A 19,199-nucleotide genomic window follows, 5' to 3' on the forward strand; every position below is an offset into this window, starting at 1 on the left:
CAGCGCTTTTACTAGTTTTTGTTGCGGGTCACTTTACACGGTTGTTGTTCATTGTGAAGTTTGTTTTAAACTTCATTTTTGTTCATCACATACGACGTTAAGTAGGATAGCATCCATTTTGCAATCGTGTATTTGCTGATGAGTTGGTATTTTGAATCGGAATGTTTCCTGTAAGTGGTGCTTGATGTGAAACTTTCCGATTTGAAACTACTTCCGACTGTTTTCATCATTGATAAACCGAATCCATTCATCAAAAAGAGACGTCACACTACGCAAGTACGTTCGACTCAATATTGATTCGTGCATGAAGAAATGGCGTAGTCTGGACTTTCAGGTTTTTAGCAAGAGGTGTCAGAGAAATTACCAACATTACAGTAGCTTGACTGTTTTCATCCATCGATCGCAATTGTCCTTTTTTCGTGAGATGAGCTACCTATCAACAAGTCTTGTTTGAATTGTTCATTTTGGTTCAATAGAACAAGCAATAGTTGCTTTTCTCTAATAATAAACTCCAATGTAGTGTGTTCCTAATATTGATCAGTCCTCGAGAAGTCCTCAGTACATTCCACATTTACTGCATAAACGAGAGAAGATTCTGATGGTTGGGGTGTGGAAAATGTTCGATTATCAAATCAAGCCCCAATTGTCTGCTTTTGCTGGTGCTGCTGCGTCGATCAACATAGAACGAACGATTGATTTGTGATGTTCTCCACTCAATAATCTGCTGTGGTGTAGATGCAACAAAAGTTTCCAATGATTTGAACTTCATCCCGTCGAAGAATTTCAATTCGCTTAGCGCATTTGTGAGCTGAATCCGTTATTTGAGTTTTAACAACGGATGTGTTGACCATTACTGCCTTCAATGATTGGTGTCAGAATAATAGACCACGATGAACTAGTTGGATTCAAAATCCGGTCCTATCTAGGAGGTATTTGCGTGAGAATTTTCCTCGACTTCCCTGGACGTAGACTATTTTTGATGATCACGTGATGAACAAGTGTTAAACAGTACTTGGCTCAGAAACCTCGCAGTTAATAGTTGTAGAACTGCTTAAACAACGCGGCGAAAATGTTCCGGTTGGGGAACCGGTATCCAAATCCTGTTGAGGATGTTTAATCTGTTTAGCATTACATCTGTAGAAGATCGAGCACTCCAAGGCAGATCCTGAATTATTTCCGTAACATCATCACAAATAAACGTGTTTTTGCTGGGCGATGTTTTGATGACTCCTGTGCTGTGCATTCTACGAAAAACAGTTTTTAAACTCGATGGAATTAAACAGAAGAATACACAGCTCTTGATGTGTTGAAAAGGGTCAGATAAAAGCAAATTTACATTCTCCTATTGCACAAAGTGCACATTTTTGCGCACTTCGAAACTCATCAGCAAATTAGTCGCCAACTCAATCCATTCCAGCTACAGACACATTACACATTTTGGTTGTTTTCCATCCCGATATACCACTGGTAGGTGCACATAGACCTATCGTCCATCCTCCGTCAGAAGCGAATACTCGCCCATCTTCAAAAGTGACTCCATTCCAGCTTTCGACAGTACTGCTCTTCGATAACAAATTGCATTACCACAACCATACTGCAGTCTTTATCTCGCGACGTTCCGCTATCTATCTTTTTCCTTTACATTGTTGTCGTTTTCTCCGGTTCGTCCTAATTCAGTCTTGATGAGTTGTTCCTTGGCTCTATCCGTCGACGGTCGTTTTCGACGGGTAAAAAAAAACCTCTGAGGTAGATTATTGTTGCGCAAACTTCCATTAATAGACAGACAGAAGGAGACAAAAAAGGACTCCCCGCTGTTTAACCGCTCGCATGTATCACAGATTTCGTGTTTTGGACTTAACGCTTCCAACAGCAACTTACTAAAAAATGCATTTTCTGCGCTCGCCTTCTGCTTCGCTTGACGCCCCCGGAACACGTGCTCGAAGAATCGATTGTTGGGAATAAGATACTTTATTGGCTGATTCCTCTCTTGATATTGTTTTGTTCATAGTAATCTAATACACACACACAAACTATTAACGAGGGAGGGTTGTTAGCTGTTCGTAATAAAGTTGATTCTTCCAGACATTTTGCTGCTTAAGTAATGTTCCGAAAACTGGATGTGTATGGGTTTTACTGTGTGCTCAATTATCCTTTTCTAGAATATGCTGGAGGATGCTTCTTGCGTCCTCCGACGTTGATTTCTTCAATTTATTCTGATGGTGTATAATTAATGAGTAGAATTCAATACATGAGCCTAACTCGATCTCTGTTGAATAGACAAAACATCGGAATTAGCAAACGTTCTCCTGCTTGGTAGTCGCATATCCGAGTTGGTTCAAGCTTACCTTTACTCGCTGGGTTCCCGTTTTGTCCGGGAATTGCCAGCGGCACCATTGCTGGGGGCAGCCCCCTTCTCGTCCACCACGTCGTCGTCTTCCTCGTCCTCTTTGCTGTTCTCATGCAGCAGCACGTATTCCCGCGAGCTGAAACCGAACTTGAGCACATCCTTTTCCAGCAGCTCGATGTACTTTTTGGTGTCAATCTTCTTGTTGTTCACAAACGTCCCGTTGGCCGACTCCAAGTCGATTATGTATGGCCGAACACGCTTGCCGGTGGTGCCGTCATCGCGATCGTACGGCACCAAGCGGTATTGCAGGGCCGCGTGTTGCTTCGAGCAGGATGGATGATCGATCGGAAGGTCACACACTTTTCGATCGCGCCCAATCAGATAGCAGCTCTGGCGATGAATGTACATCGTTGCAAGCGCTTGTTCACCTTTAAAGGGGTACAATCGCCAGCGGCGTTTCGGTTTGCGGGATTCTGGCGGTTCGGCATATTTTATGACCACACCATTGACCTTATTGGCCTCTTCTGTCAGCTTTCCGGACAGGGCGAAATTGGGCTTTTCCTTGTCTTCAGGGCCCTTCTCGTCCGAGTCATGACTACCGGCACGACTACCTGCAAACGGACAAGAATACTTTAAAGATTAAGTCTTTACACTCAAACAATTAACAACTTACCCGCCTCACGCTTGGGCTGCTTTCGCTTACCACCCCACTCGTAGTCGCCTTCATCTTCATCCTTTTCCTCCTTCTTTGGAAGCTTGCGCTGCCGCTGGGGCAACGGAGCCGGGGCTCGCACCGGACTTCGGCTGCGACTACGAGAATGCGGCGAGTCACGATTTCCCGATCGGCGTTCCATCTTCACCGGTGGCGGTGGGGAACTGACCCGTTTTCCCCTTCCACGGCTTACTCCACCTCCGCCGTTCCGATCATGTGATCTCGAACGCGACGGCGATCCCCTAGGCGACGGTGGAGGTGATCTTCTGCCCCACCCAGCCGGGGGCGGTGGCTTGCGATGCTCTCCGCCTAAATCACGATCCGTGTGGAAGCCACCTCCTCCCTCTGCGTGGGAAAACCCCCTGCGCCCGCCACGTCCTCCACGGCCACCGCGTTCATAAGGCCCACCACCACGGCCTCCACCTCCGCCACGACCGAACCGACCACGCTCCGATGGGCCGTCGAAGCGATCACGAAAACCTCCACCACTGCCGCCTCCGCGACCACCAAAGTCACCACGGCCGCCGAAATCTGGATGTTCCATAGCTGGATTGCGACCGCCTCGCGACGGTGGACCCCCTCCCATCGGAGAAGAGTTGCGTCGGCGTGGACCACCACGGTCATCAAACTCTTCTCGTCGCTGGTAGCGATCTCGAGGATTCCGATCACGGCTGAAGATAAATCAGAATAGAATTAGACACAATAAATCATAAAAAAAGTTAAATAATTATCAAATTTATTCCAAAATGTTATCCAAATGTTCCTAATACAGCAGGTCAGAATTGTATTATTCGAGTTCCTAAAAATTTGCTGGCCATACTTACTCACCTCATTTGATAAAAATTTGAAATTGTTCTCTTTAAATGATTAATATTGATAGAATCGTGTAAGCAGAATTTGTGATCCCCAAAATCAACAACTATTGAAGATCCTTTTACAATGTTCCGAAAAAAAAAAAAACATCAAAATGCACTCACCTTCCATAATCGTCATAGCGTTCCCGCGACTGGGACTGCGGCGTAAACTGATGGCCACCCCTCCGACCGCCCTCGAATCCCCTCCGCTCGTCCCCCTCAAAGCTCCTATTGCCCGAGGGCTTCCTAAAATCATCCCGGCTCCGGTTGCGATCATCCTCGTACCGATCGCCGCCCCAGCGTCTTTCCTGCTGCGGCGGTGGAGGCGGAGGCGAATGGCGCCGATCGTCGTATCGGCCTCCACCCCGGCCGCGAGCGCCTCTCCCACCACCGCCGCCGCCGCTGCCGCGGTCATACTCTCCCCGGCCGTGGCCCGATGATGGCGGAGGCGGCGGAGATTCCCTCGGCGGGGGCGAACGTGGAGCCTTGCCCCGATAATCATCGTAGTGACCGCGCTGACCAGATCTGCTGTAACCACCACCACTGGAGGTTTGTTCTCCCCGGGGTGAATGTGACCGCTTGCGGCGGTATTCTCCACCATCCGCCGGACTGTCCCACTTCGAGGAGGTATGCTTCTGTTGACTGTTGCTTGGTCCGGACCGATCCCGGTCCCGGTCGCGATCACGACCTCGACCACGATCTCTATCCACCGGAGAGCGTTCCCTCCGTCCATACGCTTCACGCTCCTTCCTATTATTATAGTCATCCAACGATGCCGTACGGTGTCTCCGATCTTGGACCACCTCTTCAATCAATTCCTCCTCCTCCTCCTCCGCATGCACTCGTTTCTCATCCTCCGACTCGGCCCGAGACTTATGTTTCTTATGCTTTTTCGACTTCTTCTGTTTCTTGTTTTTCTTGTGCTTCTTCTTGGCAGCGGCCGCGGCCACAGCTGCCTTCACTGCCGCGTCGTCACTGGACTGCTCACTGGCGGAGTCGGCTTCCGTTCCCGAACTGGCATGCGTCTTCGTCGCAGACTTCTTGTGCTTCCGAGAGCTCTTCTTCTTCTTATTGCGACGCTTGACTTCCACGTCCTCCGAACTGGAAGTGTCGCTTGACTCGGACGCATCCGACGAGCTGGAACTGCTGCTGCTCTCGTACTTCTTCTTCGACTTACCCATCCTACAAACACACGCCCAGCGGGGAAGAGAAGAAAAGCCACCGTCAACTTTTTACCCGTAGAACAAGCAGAGGAAGCCAAAAGATAGGTTATCAAAAAAAAAAAAAAACTTATTTTTTCCGATCGAGTTTTCCTCATCCACAGCACTTACTTGGAAATGGGTTTGCAGTTTGCCGACACTAATAGAACTCAATGTACGATTTGAGCTAAGAAAATGCACTTAAGAGAAGAATTTTCACAGGAAAAATTAACTTTTTCGTATCAATTTGGCCGATACTTCTTCTTCTTTCTGGTGCTCACTTTTGTTCAGTGAGGGCTGCTTCGGTAAGTTCCTTTGGCCCCGATACGCCGTCGTCAATGTGCTACATGTAGTGCTACATGCATGTAGTAATTTTTAGCTTTTTTTTTCTCCCTTTTTGCCTGCATGATGTTTCGTTTCCAAACGTCCCTTGTGTCAAAACGATGCGTCATGATCATTAAAATGCTACACACGGTTATACAGGAATACTCATTTTAGGAGTATTTTTTATTCAATTTGGAGAATATTGGCTATACGTCAAATTATGCGTACTTTTAATTACCGACGGGAGAGTATTTTTTACGATTTTCGTAGTATGCTCATGCGATTGTGAAATGCGTAAAAAAAAGTACATAACAAGAAAAGAAAATTTTCAAGCACGTAACTTCACGATGCAATCAGTCAGTTGCTGTAAAATGTTTGATGTATACGCACGCTTTGTTACGGACAGTTTTGGCTAGCAAAGGTATGTAATGTTAATATTGTTTCAAAGATTCTTAAAATAATATAAAATTATCATTGTTGTAATTTGGATTAGGAATCCCGAGAAACAAGAAGCCGTTCAGCACAAACATTCTTATACAGTTACATCGGACTCTTCAACAGCAATTCCATGGGTGTCGTTCCTGCCGACAATGGATGCCCAGGTCATATACCAGCGGTAAAGTCATTGACGAATACATAGACCGAAATGTCCGGTACAAAGCCATCAGAAAATCGGGCACCATGTCTTCTTCTTCCTTTTGAAGAAAATACCCCTCGTGGGTGACGAATTACATGAATATTTTACGAGCGCTGACTTACCCCTCTTGACGTTTTGACAGTTTGTCTGTTTGTTTTTCTCCCTCACCTTGCGACGTCCTTTCGTTTCGTTTCGGCAGGAACTGGAAATGCTTTTGTTCGTTACCAAACGTTGGACATGGCTCACCGATCGTCGTATTCGTATCGATTTTGATGATAACGGAACAACACCATCGTTCTCAAAGCGCAGTGGAGGTTTTGAGGAAGGCGGTGGGTATCGTCGCGGCCCCAACTACGAATATCCGGAAGGCGGTGCATCATACGAGGAAAATTCATCGTACGGCTATGCTGGAAGACCGTTCCGCGGCCGTGGAGGATTCCGCGGACGTGGTAGTTTTCATCGTGATGGCCCACCGCACCACGGGGACAATGATGAATGGCGTCGATCAGGAGCATATTTGGCAATTATTCATTGCCCTATAGTCCAGGAGTCTAAAATTCAGTTTTTTTTTTATTTAATTTAAATTATTCTTTGATATAATTAAAATTTAATTTTATTATAGTTGAATTGAAACTTGATTTTAATACAGTTTTAGTTTACTTTAGGGTTCATTCACAAATTACATAACGCCAAAATTGACACTTTTCGACCCCCACCCACCCCCTAATAACGTTTTTTGTATGGACGGTTTCTAAGATTTGTATAGGCCGTAACGCTCTGGCAGACCCCCTCCCACCCCCTAAAGCGTTATGTAATTTGTGAATGGGCCCTTACTTTACTGAGTTTGCTGTTGAAATTTTCACACTCGTAAATTGATAAAAGCTATACTGCCGTTCTACGCATAATTGTCCCATGTTACCTTTGATGAAAAAATCCAAACTCGAGTCAATTTGTCCCACCAATTTCAGAATCAATTGGATCTTGAAATTTAACAAGTATTTTTGAAATATTATGAGCAGGAATAGAGCATCAGGGTCCTGGAAGGTTACGGTAGAGCTGTTCGGCTATTAATACGTAATTATTGTACGACCACTGATATGAATTTCCTCATCGGACAAAAACTTCACAAAGCCGTCTGCCAAAAAATTTTAGAGCTTTTTAGTAAAACTTCTTCAATCAGGTCTTCACTACCCATAAGACGAGTTAGTATTATCCCATTTAATTATGCCACTCGTAGCTTTTTCAGGTACGTACTTCAATATCAACAGAAAGAAAGCCACATTGTTGAAACCGCACTGCGTATCCGTATCAGCTCGCCTTATAAATAACAAATGAAGCCAACTGTGTGAAGATCTAGAAGCGAGGATACATTACCAGTGTTCAGCGTGCTAAAATGAGGTGCTTCACGGCCTCGGAGTTCTTACAGGAATATCTCGTAGTAATAATTTCCAAGATGCTTCTCTACATAATAAACACGGACAAGTTTCGAGCATGCGAAATAAAAGCATAGTATTCAATGCCAAAATTTTTGCTCAATACTGCGCCATTCTAAGTCAACACCAACTTTGGTAGTAAGCTCAAGGATACCAGTTTCGATGTGCCATACATCATACAACTAATTTCATCGCAAGGCGAACCGATGGGAAGGATTCGCAGAATAAGTTAAATATGGATTATTCCCGAATGCGACAGCGATTCTTGTTAAACCAAGGCTACACTTTGAAGATCAACCATCTTATCGGAATAGACAATAATACGGATTTGTTCTACAATACACGTGACGAACAGAAACAGCTGTTGCATAAAGTTCTTTCCACGACGGACATGAACTGTGAGAATGAGGAAATTCCGGAGCTCTACGACTGAACGGTTTTAAGCGTACCTATAGGAACTTAGCTCGATGTCTTTTCCTTACTCGATGTAAATCCAAGCCTCACCATATGTTCAGCGATCCTTTTGAACAAAAGTTGCTAATTTAATGCCTAAAATAAAATTAGGGGTTGTATATACTAACTACGTAACTACTATATTAAAATTATGCTATCTGAAAAAAACAATCTTCATGTTCCGCATCCCGAACAAAGAATTTACGTGTTCCAATCAAGTAGCTTCCGAATTCCGAGAAACAAATTGGACCAAATTGGAGGACCAACTGTCATGTCTTCTAGAAATCAATTATGCAATGTATGATCAATGAATTTTCTTCAAGACTTGTTTCTAATTCGTAATTCTAAATCGTAATCGTATTCGGATTAGTTTTGGAATACTTGGAGAGCTTTTAATACTGAAATAAACGAACTTTAAACATCCCTGCAAACATGGGACAAATATGCGTATGACGGCAGAGTAGACAATAAAAAAATCAATGCATCAAAGTTATCGAATTACCCAACTTGATCCAATTAAAATTATCAAATTAAATCATCAGTCAAAGCAACCAATTATCGAAGCAATCAAATACATAATCAAGCTAAGAAAACTTCAGTTCCAGCCAGCATCCAGAGAAATCTAAAACTTCATAACAATTCAATTAGTCAAAGCAATCCAATCAATCGTAGCAATCAATCAAAATAAGTTAGTTAATCAACAGAAATCCATATATTTATATAATAACTTAATAACTTAATCTCTTTGATGAAATAGTTTTTCGTACAATCTGCATGGAATTTATAAATTAGGATCATACGATTGCAGCAGACAATCAAAATATGTAATTCAATACATCTTCAGTTAACTTAGTCAACTTAATTCAATTAAAACAATCAAACTAATCAGTCAAAGAAACCAAACCAATCAGAGCAACAAATTATCAAAATAATAAAACCAACCAAGCCAAGCAAACTCCAGTCCCAACCAGCAACCAGTTAAGAACTGAAACACTCCCACAGTTATAAACTGCAAGGTTTCTAAGCCAAGTCATATTTTTTTCATTGTATACCATGATACTTCTGTCACCTTCTGTCGTAAGCGAGCTTAGTACTATTCCATTTTATCCCATCACGTAATCTATACGGATACGTATTACGACCTCAACTGTAAGGCCGTCTTCAACTGTAAGGCGTGTCTTGTACTTGAGTCGAGTCAAGTACAGGACACCGATGAGGGGCTTACAGTTGAGGTTGGAATTCGTATCTGTAAAGATTACAACGAGGGGAAATAAAATTGAATAGTACTGAACTCGTCTAGATTAACAAATTTCTGACGAGGTATGCCACTCTCGTAATATGGTCTTGTTTTGTAGATACGCAACTAACTGCTTGGCTAATGAGGCGGCGTACAATGAATTAGTTCAAGTAAATTTTTTTTTTTTTCAAATTTAATGTAATTGTTATATTTTGTCTTTCAACTAATTTCTATTAAAGTATGTTTTCATTGAATCCTAAAATAGTTTTAAATTGTGTAGGCGCAATAATTTTAATTTACAAGAAGTGTGCCATCAGCCAGCCTAGGGCTGAACATCTTTGTAATAAAAACAAAAAAACTCCAATTTCGAACATTTTATTTGCTTTTTTTTCCAAAGTTGGTTTCTCCATGTGATATGCAATACTTCCAGACAAAAGATATTTTAGTTACTAGATAAAGATTGTCGCTTCGGTTCCCTTTGTTCTGCTGTCCGAAACATGTGTGGTACATACCTGTCAAATCGTATGGATTTTCCTTCTTTGACATTTAGCTCCCCTATCCTCGCCAGCAAAAGATGTTCCGGACAGCGACGACAGCGACAATCTTTATCTAGTAACTAAAATATCTTTTTTCCAGACGACTTCAGCTATGTTGCTCGTGATGGCCGTCCAATAAAAGACGATTGCTCTACTTGTACTACTTGAAGAACTTTTCGTGTATGGCCAGCATTTCCTTCAGCTTAGCCGGTTGCGGCAAATACCGGTTTGCTCCAACAGTTGAAATGCATAGAATACGTTATGGGTGGCTATGTCCAGTCTTTTGGTCGCCATTATGGTCTTTTCCGGTAGTCGAGACTGTAGTAAAGCATACATTGCATTCTGCACTGGATTACATGAGAATCCATCGATCAAGTTGAACGTATTGGACATCATCTTGGCACGCATCTTCAACGATGCCAGCACGGCATTTTTTCACTTGGAAAGATCGTACAATGGCCCTCCAGGCTTGGGAGCTCACTACCATATCCATGCAGATCGAGCAAAGCTGAACCGAAAAATACTTGAGCAGCATTGCCTTGACATCCAAACACATGTCGATAATTTCAGTTTATCCTCCGCGAATGTCAAAGTCACCCTTCGAGCGAGACAGTTCCATTTGATTGTCCATCGGCAGCTTCTAACGTATTGAATTTTTATACCTCTTCCTTGGCCTAAAATATGGGGTAACCTGTAGGCTTCCGTTATGACAATAAATAAATTACAAATTACCTTTCGTAAACGTTGTCCTGATAGACCTCATCAGCAAACAGCACCACCTTTTTTGTGTGCAAATTTAATGTTCCCACGCCAGCACCTGTCTGGTCGAGTTGCCGTGGGTGACGATGAGCAATATCCGCAGCTCACAGGTCTTCTTGGCATCTTTCAGTAGACGTCCAGTCCACATTGTTAGAATCCTCCAAATAGCAGAACAAGTGGCCATGTCGAACTCGGTTCATGATGGTCAGATACTGCTGGGTAGGGATTATAACACCGGGAAATTTGCCGTCGATTGGATATCTGGGTAGAGATATGAGCACTACGATAACACCGGACACATCGGCCGAAAGGTTTTGTGGTCCAACGGAGCTCCACCGTATCGGTTCTGAATATACTGAGCAAAATGTTTCCGAATGATTTCGACTTCGTTCGCACCGGTGTATGAAGAAACACGATAGCAAAACAAGAAATCAAAATCAAGCATAATTTTTCATAACGACGTATGTAACAAAAGTAAACAAAACGAGGTTTTTAATACAACGTGACAATCACACGCGGCTTTATATAATACGCATCAAAGCCATTTTACGAGACCGATTCGATCAGCTGATCGAAATTTTGAGTGAACGGCTCGGTTTTTGTTTTGGTAAATTTACATGCAAACCATCATCAATTCGTCATCATCATCATCATTTCATTCCATTTTCGCAAATGTTCCTTGTAAATTGTAAATATTAGTGTTAGGTCTCCTGTCATTTGAGCTTTTTATAAAATGGCTTATTGGACACGTGAAATGACATTCCACTTGAATGCAAGAAAACATGCGCAGGGCCTTCGCCCTTCAGTCGAGCAGCAAATTCGATCAGTTGTATCATGTTATTCGCAATAACATGTTATTCAAAGGTGTTATTCGACTGTCAGAAATGTATGGGAATATTACCTTCGAAAAACATGTTATTGGCCGAATAACACCAAAGCGCGAATAACATGTCATTCGACCGTAGTGTGGATATAGTATTAGATATTTTTATGAAATATATTGATTTAGATTATTAATTTTGATGTTTTATATCTAATTACAATGAAAACTAGATTTGTACACAATTGTCAGTTCCGCCCTTTTGAAATGTTGATGCCGAATTGATTTTTGAATCAGAAACAGGAGGTAAACAAAAATGGAAATGACAACTGTTGTCAAACTGACGTGATTTGAATTGAGGGGCTTCTCAATGGTCGAGTGATTGTAATAATTGTAATCCGTCACTCCCCAGGGGTATATAGTGGTGCCCGAAAAAATGGCCACCACTCCGTCTATGTATTCGTCAATGGTAAAGTTTCCAATCGAAACCAGCCAAATCCAACTTAAAGGAAACGTTCCAACCGAAGTTCCAACATTGCTAACCGCTTCCGCCGCGTTCTTGGCCAAGCTGTTATACGACCTGCCAGCGCTGTTCTGCGAACACTGCAACCAGCTGCCGCCAACGCTGGATGTTTCCGTGGCCCTCTGATAGCTGAGTAAGGTCTAAGGGGCCAGAATGCTGAAAATTTCACTGATGAGGAAATTTGGATGGGCCCAGAATACCCAGGGGCTACGGCAGTAGAAGATGGATTTGTAAAATAATTTGTACCAATGTAGTTGCTGTGGTACTATGACACTAGTTCATACATGTATGAGTGACATACAAGGAGAGATCACGCCATTATCGGTAGAAGACACACGGGTAGTCTCACTTGGTTCGTCATCGCGTTCAGTCCATACTGCGTGCCAGTCTGTATCGTGCTTCGTTGGCTACCACAAGATGGCGACGAGGATGGGATAAATCCTCTGTAGTGCAGTAGTGAAATCGTTATTTTCGTGGAGAAGCAAAATTGATGTGTAATTTTCTCGGCTAATATTGTCAGGGTAAATATAGAAAAAAATATCGGTGAACAAAAATATATATTATGATCATGTCAGAATCTTAATATGACGCGTAAAAGAAAAGGGGTGTAATGAAGTTAAAATTGCTCGGTAGAAGAAAAAAACTAGTGAATACAACATATACGGCTTCATAAATTGGATAAATTGCAATCAAACCAGTGAAAAGTTAAAACAAAGGTGAAATCTAAAACTAATTGAATTTTTTCGAATCGAAGCGACGCCACGGTGGCCATATTGAAAAAAAAAAGTGAAGCCCGCTCTGCTAGAACAGCATTGTGTATGTGTATGCGTGTGTTCACTCGATAGATGAGTGAGATGGTACACACGGTCAAGGAAGCGAAGATCAGCTATTTTGATATTACCGGATGTGTGTGTATGCGTGTGATAAAACAAAAGCTTTAAACGTGAACCTGTTCAAGAGAAAAGAAAAGAGAAAACTAGTTGTGGTGTTGGTGTCACACATCCTGTCTGGATGAATTGAATTGCTAACATGTATGTATGAAGAAACACTTTCCACCAGGAAAATTAAATGACGAATGTCGAAATATGAAAATAGGCAAGCTCGGTTGGTGTTTTGGATTGGTGTGATTGTGTGTGATGAAGCAAAGACTTTTGAAGTGACGCTTGAAAAAAAAATGATGAAAAGAAGATTTGCTGGAGTGATCCACTTCAAAAAGCTGAAACAAAGAAAAAAACTATTTAGCGGATAAGAAAAAAGGAAACGTTCACTAGCTATACTATGAGGTTGGTGAGACGCTTCGATCACTTGCAGGGGAGCGTATTGCAAACGGAAAGGTAAGGCTGTTGAACTGGTCAAAGTGAACGGTTCAACAATTTCAGGTATGTACCATTATTGAAAAGAAAGAATACATATATTTATTTAGTATTGAAGGTAGTAATATATGAATTTGTTGCTTTCACCAAATTTCAAACAATGTTTTTTTCAGTATGTGCGGATTCTTTTATAAAAGTGTGGGTATTTAAGGTTTATTCTTCTAATATTTTTGTTGATGGTGTTTACTCAACAAGGCAACTAGTTTGCGAGACATAGACAAGAATAAAACTGTATTGCTGTTCAGTCTAGAGAAAAATGCTATTTTAATTACGGCCGTGAATCTGAATCTGAGAGTGACACAACATGTTGTGTGTGTGTGTGTGTGTGATATTCTGGAGTTAAGCTCTTCAATGATAGGCAAATCGGTTGCTACAATATGTATCAACGTTGTTTGAGAATTTACTTGAATATGAAGAATTGTATGGTTATCGCTCTTGGATGTTGCGAAAGTCGCTCTTGAATGTTGCGAAAGCCGCTCTTGAATGTTGCGAAAGCCGCTCTTGAATGATGCGAAAGTCGCTCTTGAATGCTGCGAAACTCACTATTCAATGTTGCAAAGTTGTAGTGATATCGCTCTTGGATGATGCGAAAGTAGAGGATATTATAAAAAGCCAACTCATAGGAATTCGCTCTTGGATGTTGCGATAGTTGTCTGGATGTCGCTCTTGAATGATGCGAGGGTTTAGTTTTGATAAGTGTTGACATGTGGTAATAAAAGCGTAAACAAACAACGCGTGGAATGTAAAAGCAATCCAAATTAAATCGTTAACAGGGTTGTATTAAGTTCTGACGTGACAATGAAATGAATTATTTTTTTTTTATGATAGAAAGTTTAACAAATGACATAATGTTCTTTGACAGCAACATGGATAACAATGTGAATGAGCGTAATCATTCAGAAGATGGAATCGCGGATAGTAACCAAACGCCAATCATCATTCAGCAACATGTATTCAGTCCCGCAACGTACAACCTTCCCCATTTCAAATTCAAACATTTGCCTCAAACTGAAGTACGCAATGCGTGGAGTTCGTGGATTCGATGGTTTGAAACCGTCATGGCAGCTTCGAACATCGTTGATGGTTCAAGCCGCAAGATGCAATTGCTCGCAATGGGCGGTTTGGAATTACAGAGCGCTTTCTATGGAATTCCGGGCTGCGATGTGGAAGATGCTTCGAATGATCCCTACCTTTCAATGAAAAATAAATTAACGGAATATTTCTCGCCGAAACATCACGACAGCTTTGAAAGGTTTCTTTTCTGGTCTATGACACCGAGTGACAGTGAACCCATCGAGAAGTAAGTAATCCTCGATGCTTGCGCTGTGGGTATAAGCGACATCAGGAGGCTCAGCACTGTCCGGCACTGAATAAGATGTGCCTTCGTTGCAAAAGTGTTGGTCATTTTAAATCTGTTTGCAAATCAAAGATATCTAGCACCGTGAGTATGTTTTTAAATAAAATAATAAAAATAAAAAAATAAAATAATGAACAATTGAATAAATTTCTTACTAAATGTTCCAAATAAATTTCTAAAATGTGTTTTACATACAAATCAATAGGGAACTTTCGACCGGAAGCGTGTAGCACCTATCGTAAATCATCAGGGTCCTTCGCGACCATCAAAATATCCGCGAACCTCGTCCAGGCCGGTTTATAAGATCGATGACCAGAATGAAGAATCAGAATCTGAGGATCTATCGGTGTACAATGTAGGGGAGTCAGATGAGTTGATAACTTGTTGCATTGGGGGAGTTGATATTACCATGCTTATCGATTCAGGATCAAAACACAATCTAATCGATGACACGACGTGGGAAATTATGAAACTTCAAGATGTGCAAATACGAAATGAACGGTTTGATCATGACAAACGATTTTTGGCATACGGTCGTGTCCCACTAAAGCTGGTTACAGTCTTTGATGCAAATCTAGAAATAAATGACGGAGGGAAACTACTAAGAACTAATGCTGTCTTCTACGTCATCGAAAAGGGTCAACAGCCATTGTTAGGCAAGATAACGGCGCAGCAAGTGGGAGTGTTACAGGTTGGTTTGCCCAGTTCAAAAAATGCCACCATTAGCAGAGTCGACACTATCAAGGAGCCGTTCCCCAAAATGAAGGGAATCACCCTAAGCTTACCTATCGACAGAACAGTTTCACCCGTTATTCAACCCCTTCGTCGCTGTCCGATCCCACTTTTGCAACAAGTCGAAGCCAAATTGAAAGAACTGTTACAGTTAGACATAATCGAGAAAGTTACCCAACCGACATCGTGGGTTTCTCCACTGGTCCCGATTTTAAAAGACAACGGTGAACTACGACTGTGTGTAGACATGCGAAAAGCAAATCAGGCTATCCAAAGACTCAATCACCCCTTACCAATTTTTGACGACATGCTTCCAAGATTTAGGAATGCCAAACTATTTACGACTTTGGACATAAAGCAGGCCTTTCACCAGGTAGAACTGTCGGAAGACTGCCGCGATGTAACTACGTTTATAACAAATTGGGGACTATATCGTTATAAACGGCTTCTTTTTGGCGTGAACTGTGCTCCGGAGCTGTTTCAGAACCTTATGGAAAGTGTTCTCGCTGAATGTGAAAACACAGTAGTTTTCATAGACGATATTATGATTTTTGGTTCGACAGTTGAAGAGCACGACCTGGCGGTAAAGCATACGCTAGCTGTCCTTAATCGATATGGCATCCTTTTGAACATTCACAAGTGTAAGTTCAAGCAAACAGAAATATCATTCCTAGGTCACGTGCTTTCTCCAGATGGAGTGACACCGTCTCAGGAAAAAGTTAAATCGATCCAACGGTTCAGAACCCCACAATCAAAAGAGGAGTTACGAAGCTTTCTAGGTTTAGTAACCTATGTATCTCGTTTCATACCGGATTTGGCCACTTTAAACCACCCTCTTCGTGAATTGCTGAAGCTAAATACACCCTATGATTGGCAGCCACAGCACCAGGAATCATTTGATCAGCTCAAACGTATGATAGGGTCCATCCATCACTTGGGTTACTATGATCCGAAAGATCGAACGTTACTTGTTACGGATGCCTCGGGAGTCGGACTGGGTGCTGTGTTGATACAGTTTAAGAACAACAACCCCAGAGTCATTGGATACGCCTCAAAAAGCCTTTCCGAAACTGAAAAAAGTACCCTCCAATCGAGAAGGAAGCTCTAGGTATTGTGTGGGAGTGGAGCGCTTCAGGATTTACCTTCTTGGAATACATTTTGAGCTGGAAACGGATCATAGGCCGCTCGAAACGCTTTTCACGGTCAAATCATGACCCACGGCGCGAATTGAGCGCTGGATGCTAAGAATTCAAGCCTTCAAGTTCAAAGTATATATTAAAACATGATTTAGGGAACAATAATTAATATTTACAATTGCAGGTTGTTTACCGGAAAGGTTCAGCAAACATAGCTGATACTTTGTCGAGACTCGGAGCGCACATTCCAGACACTGAATGGTCGGATGAATGTGAAGTGTTTATTCGTCGTGTGACAGTTAATGCGTTGTCTACCTTGGCAAATTGTTGTCAGATTTCAGATTTCGATCCTGATGCAGAAATTTATATTCGAACCATACAGGAAGCTGCCGCAATTGATATTGAGGAAGTAATTCAGGCTACCGCCTCGGATCAAGAGATGCAAAATTTAAGAGCGTGTATCGAGAATGACTCCTGGAGCCGTGAAGATTTGAAGCAATACATTCCATTTCGTAATGAATACACATATGTGAATTCAGTTATCCTGAGAGGATCCAAACTCGTCATACCCAAAGCTCTACGACCGAGAATGCTACAGTTGGCTCACGAAGGGCACCCGGGGCAATCATTGATGAAGAGGCGTCTGCGTGAAAGATGTTGGTGGCCTGGCATAGATCAAGCAGCAGTACAGACATGTGAAACCTGTGAAGGATGCCGTTTGGTACAGCTTCCTGATCCGCCTGAACCAATGATGCGACGGCAATTACCCGATCGACCTTGGGTCGATATAGCCATAGACTTTCTTGGACCAATGCCATCGTCAGAATACATTCTGGTGGTCATCGACTATTACAGCAGATACATGGAATTGGAAATAATGAGCAAAATCACTGCTCAGGAGACAATCAAACGATTACAACGCGTTTTCCGTATCTGGGGACCACCAAGAACGATCACACTGGATAACGCCAAGCAGTTCGTTTCTTGCGAATTTCAAGAGTTCTGTAAAATAAACGGCATTCATCTCAACCATACCTCTCCGTACTGGCCCCAGGCAAATGGGGAGGTCGAACGCCAGAATAGGTCGTTATTAAAGAGATTGAAAATCGCTCATGCTCTTTATGATGACTGGAAAGCTGAGCTCAACAGCTATCTAGATCTGTACAACAACACACCGCATTCTGTTACTGGAAGAGCCCCCAGTGAGCTTCTGCAAAACAGGAAGCTGCGCACAAAACTACCGTGTGTTGACGACCTTCAGACTATTCCCCCCAGTAGCGACCTCAGAGATCGAGATTATGAAAGGAAACTTCTTGGAAAACAGCGGGAGGATGTGCAGCGTAGAGCGAAACCGAGTACTATATCGGTTGGCGACACAGTCCTCATGAAAAATCTCTGTCCGACGAACAAGCTTTCCACAAATTTCTATAAAGAGAAATTTACTGTTGTGGATAGGCAAGGATCAAATGTAACCGTTAAATCTAGGGAAACCGGAAGAACATATGACCGGAACACATCGCACTTGAAAACTATTTCTGATCCTGAAACTACTGAAGTCAATGACCATAATGCCATCCCGGATAACCGTTCACCATCAACAGTATCTGGCGATTTAATAATTGAGGGATCATTAGAGCCGGCTACTGGATCTAGGGCTACTCCAGACGTAGTTGCGAAAGCTAATGAGTTGCACAATCCAACACTTCAACCACGTCGTTCAAAGAGGACACCAAAACCCAAGGAAGTTTACAGTCCATGACGCTAAGTATTCATTCTAGATCTGTATCTGCTTCTAACATCGATACTAATATAGTTGTTATCGTTAAAATAGAATTGAAAAGAATAATAATAATAACAAAAATAATAATATATCTAAAATTAATACTTGAAAGAAAAGGGGATGTGGTACTATGACACTAGTTCATACATGTATGAGTGACATACAAGGAGAGATCACGCCATTATCGGTAGAAGACACACGGGTAGTCTCACTTGGTTCGTCATCGCGTTCAGTCCATACTGCGTGCCAGTCTGTATCGTGCTTCGTTGGCTACCACAGTTGCTATTAAATGTATTAAAATAAAATGATTTTAGATTGACTATCTTATGTTTTGTTATTAAAATAAACTAAGTGAAGAAACCTTACCGGATTTAAAAAGTAAATCCATGCATAAAATTGTAGGGATAAAAAGTACACATTTTACTTCTATTCATGGAGTAAAAATTACACACTTTTTACTTGTAGAGAAGGAGTAAGAAGTATGCCTATTTTGACGTATGAGCAGTATACTCAAAAATGAGTATACGAATTATACTTCTTTTATACGTAATTCCACTTTTCCAGGATTATGCGTACTTTATAGTCATAAAAGAGTATATTCTGATTACCGTGCACGGTTATACAGGAATACTCATTTTAGGAGTATTTTTTATTCACTTTGGAGAATATTGCCTATACGTCAAATTATGCGTACTTTTAATTACCGACGGGAGAGTATTTTTTACGATTTTCGTAGTACGCTCATGCGATTGTGAAATGCGTAAAAAAAGTACATAACAAGAAAAGAAAATTTTCAAGCACGTAACTTCACGATGCAATCAGTCAGTTGCTGTAAAATGTTTGATGTTTACGCACGCTTTGTTACGGACAGTTTTGGCTAGCAAAGGTATGTAATGTTAATATTGTTTCAAAGATTCTTAAAATAATATAAAATTATCATTGTTGTAATTTGGATTAGGAATCGCGAGAAACAAGAAGCCGTTCAGC

General features: G+C 41.9%; 2 protein-coding genes and 1 pseudogene across 3 annotated transcripts; 1 reads left to right on the forward strand and 2 right to left on the reverse strand.

The window, feature by feature from the left end:
* Window positions 1–1,949: 1,949 nt before the first annotated feature.
* On the reverse strand, window positions 1,950–5,422 carry LOC134207706 (keratin, type I cytoskeletal 9). Of its 2 annotated transcripts, none has more exons than XM_062683521.1 (5): window positions 5,245–5,422; window positions 4,037–5,141; window positions 3,021–3,730; window positions 2,346–2,958; window positions 1,950–2,266 (listed from the first exon to the last, which is right to left on the reverse strand). In XM_062683521.1, exons 2-4 carry the CDS (start codon window positions 5,092–5,094, stop codon window positions 2,348–2,350), a joined length of 2,379 nt encoding a protein of 792 aa, XP_062539505.1. In that variant the 5' UTR covers window positions 5,095–5,141; window positions 5,245–5,422; the 3' UTR covers window positions 1,950–2,266; window positions 2,346–2,347. The 2 variants fall into 2 exon arrangements, with proteins under 2 accessions (XP_062539505.1, XP_062539504.1); XM_062683520.1 differs by having other exon boundaries at window positions 4,037–5,095; window positions 5,245–5,421.
* Window positions 5,423–10,460: 5,038 nt separating this feature from the next.
* Window positions 10,461–10,936, reverse strand: LOC134207454 (alanine aminotransferase 1-like; annotated as a pseudogene).
* A 5,588-nt stretch (window positions 10,937–16,524) lies between these two features.
* On the forward strand, window positions 16,525–18,349 carry LOC134215593 (uncharacterized protein K02A2.6-like). Its single transcript, XM_062694751.1, has 2 exons — window positions 16,525–16,564; window positions 16,617–18,349. Exons 1-2 carry the CDS (start codon window positions 16,535–16,537, stop codon window positions 18,189–18,191), a joined length of 1,605 nt encoding a protein of 534 aa, XP_062550735.1. The 5' UTR covers window positions 16,525–16,534; the 3' UTR covers window positions 18,192–18,349.
* The last annotated feature ends 850 nt before the right edge of the window (window positions 18,350–19,199 follow it).

This window comes from Armigeres subalbatus, chromosome 1 (assembly GCF_024139115.2).
Source record: "Armigeres subalbatus isolate Guangzhou_Male chromosome 1, GZ_Asu_2, whole genome shotgun sequence".
Classification (NCBI taxonomy): domain Eukaryota; kingdom Metazoa; phylum Arthropoda; class Insecta; order Diptera; family Culicidae; genus Armigeres; species Armigeres subalbatus.

Excerpts from the sequence above, each read along its gene's own strand:
- LOC134215593 (XM_062694751.1), top strand. The coding sequence starts at position 16,535 with ATGCTAAGAATTCAAGCCTTCAAGTTCAAA. Across the intron at positions 16,565-16,616 it reads TTCAAGCCTTCAAGTTCAAA|GTTGTTTACCGGAAAGGTTC; the intron begins GTATATATTAAA and ends TTACAATTGCAG.
- LOC134207706 (XM_062683521.1), bottom strand. The coding sequence starts at position 5,094 with ATGGGTAAGTCGAAGAAGAAGTACGAGAGCAGCAGCAGTTCCAGCTCG. Across the intron at positions 3,731-4,036 it reads CGCTATGACGATTATGGAAG|CCGTGATCGGAATCCTCGAG; the intron begins GTGAGTGCATTT and ends ATTTATCTTCAG. Across the intron at positions 2,959-3,020 it reads GCAGCCCAAGCGTGAGGCGG|GTAGTCGTGCCGGTAGTCAT; the intron begins GTAAGTTGTTAA and ends GTCCGTTTGCAG.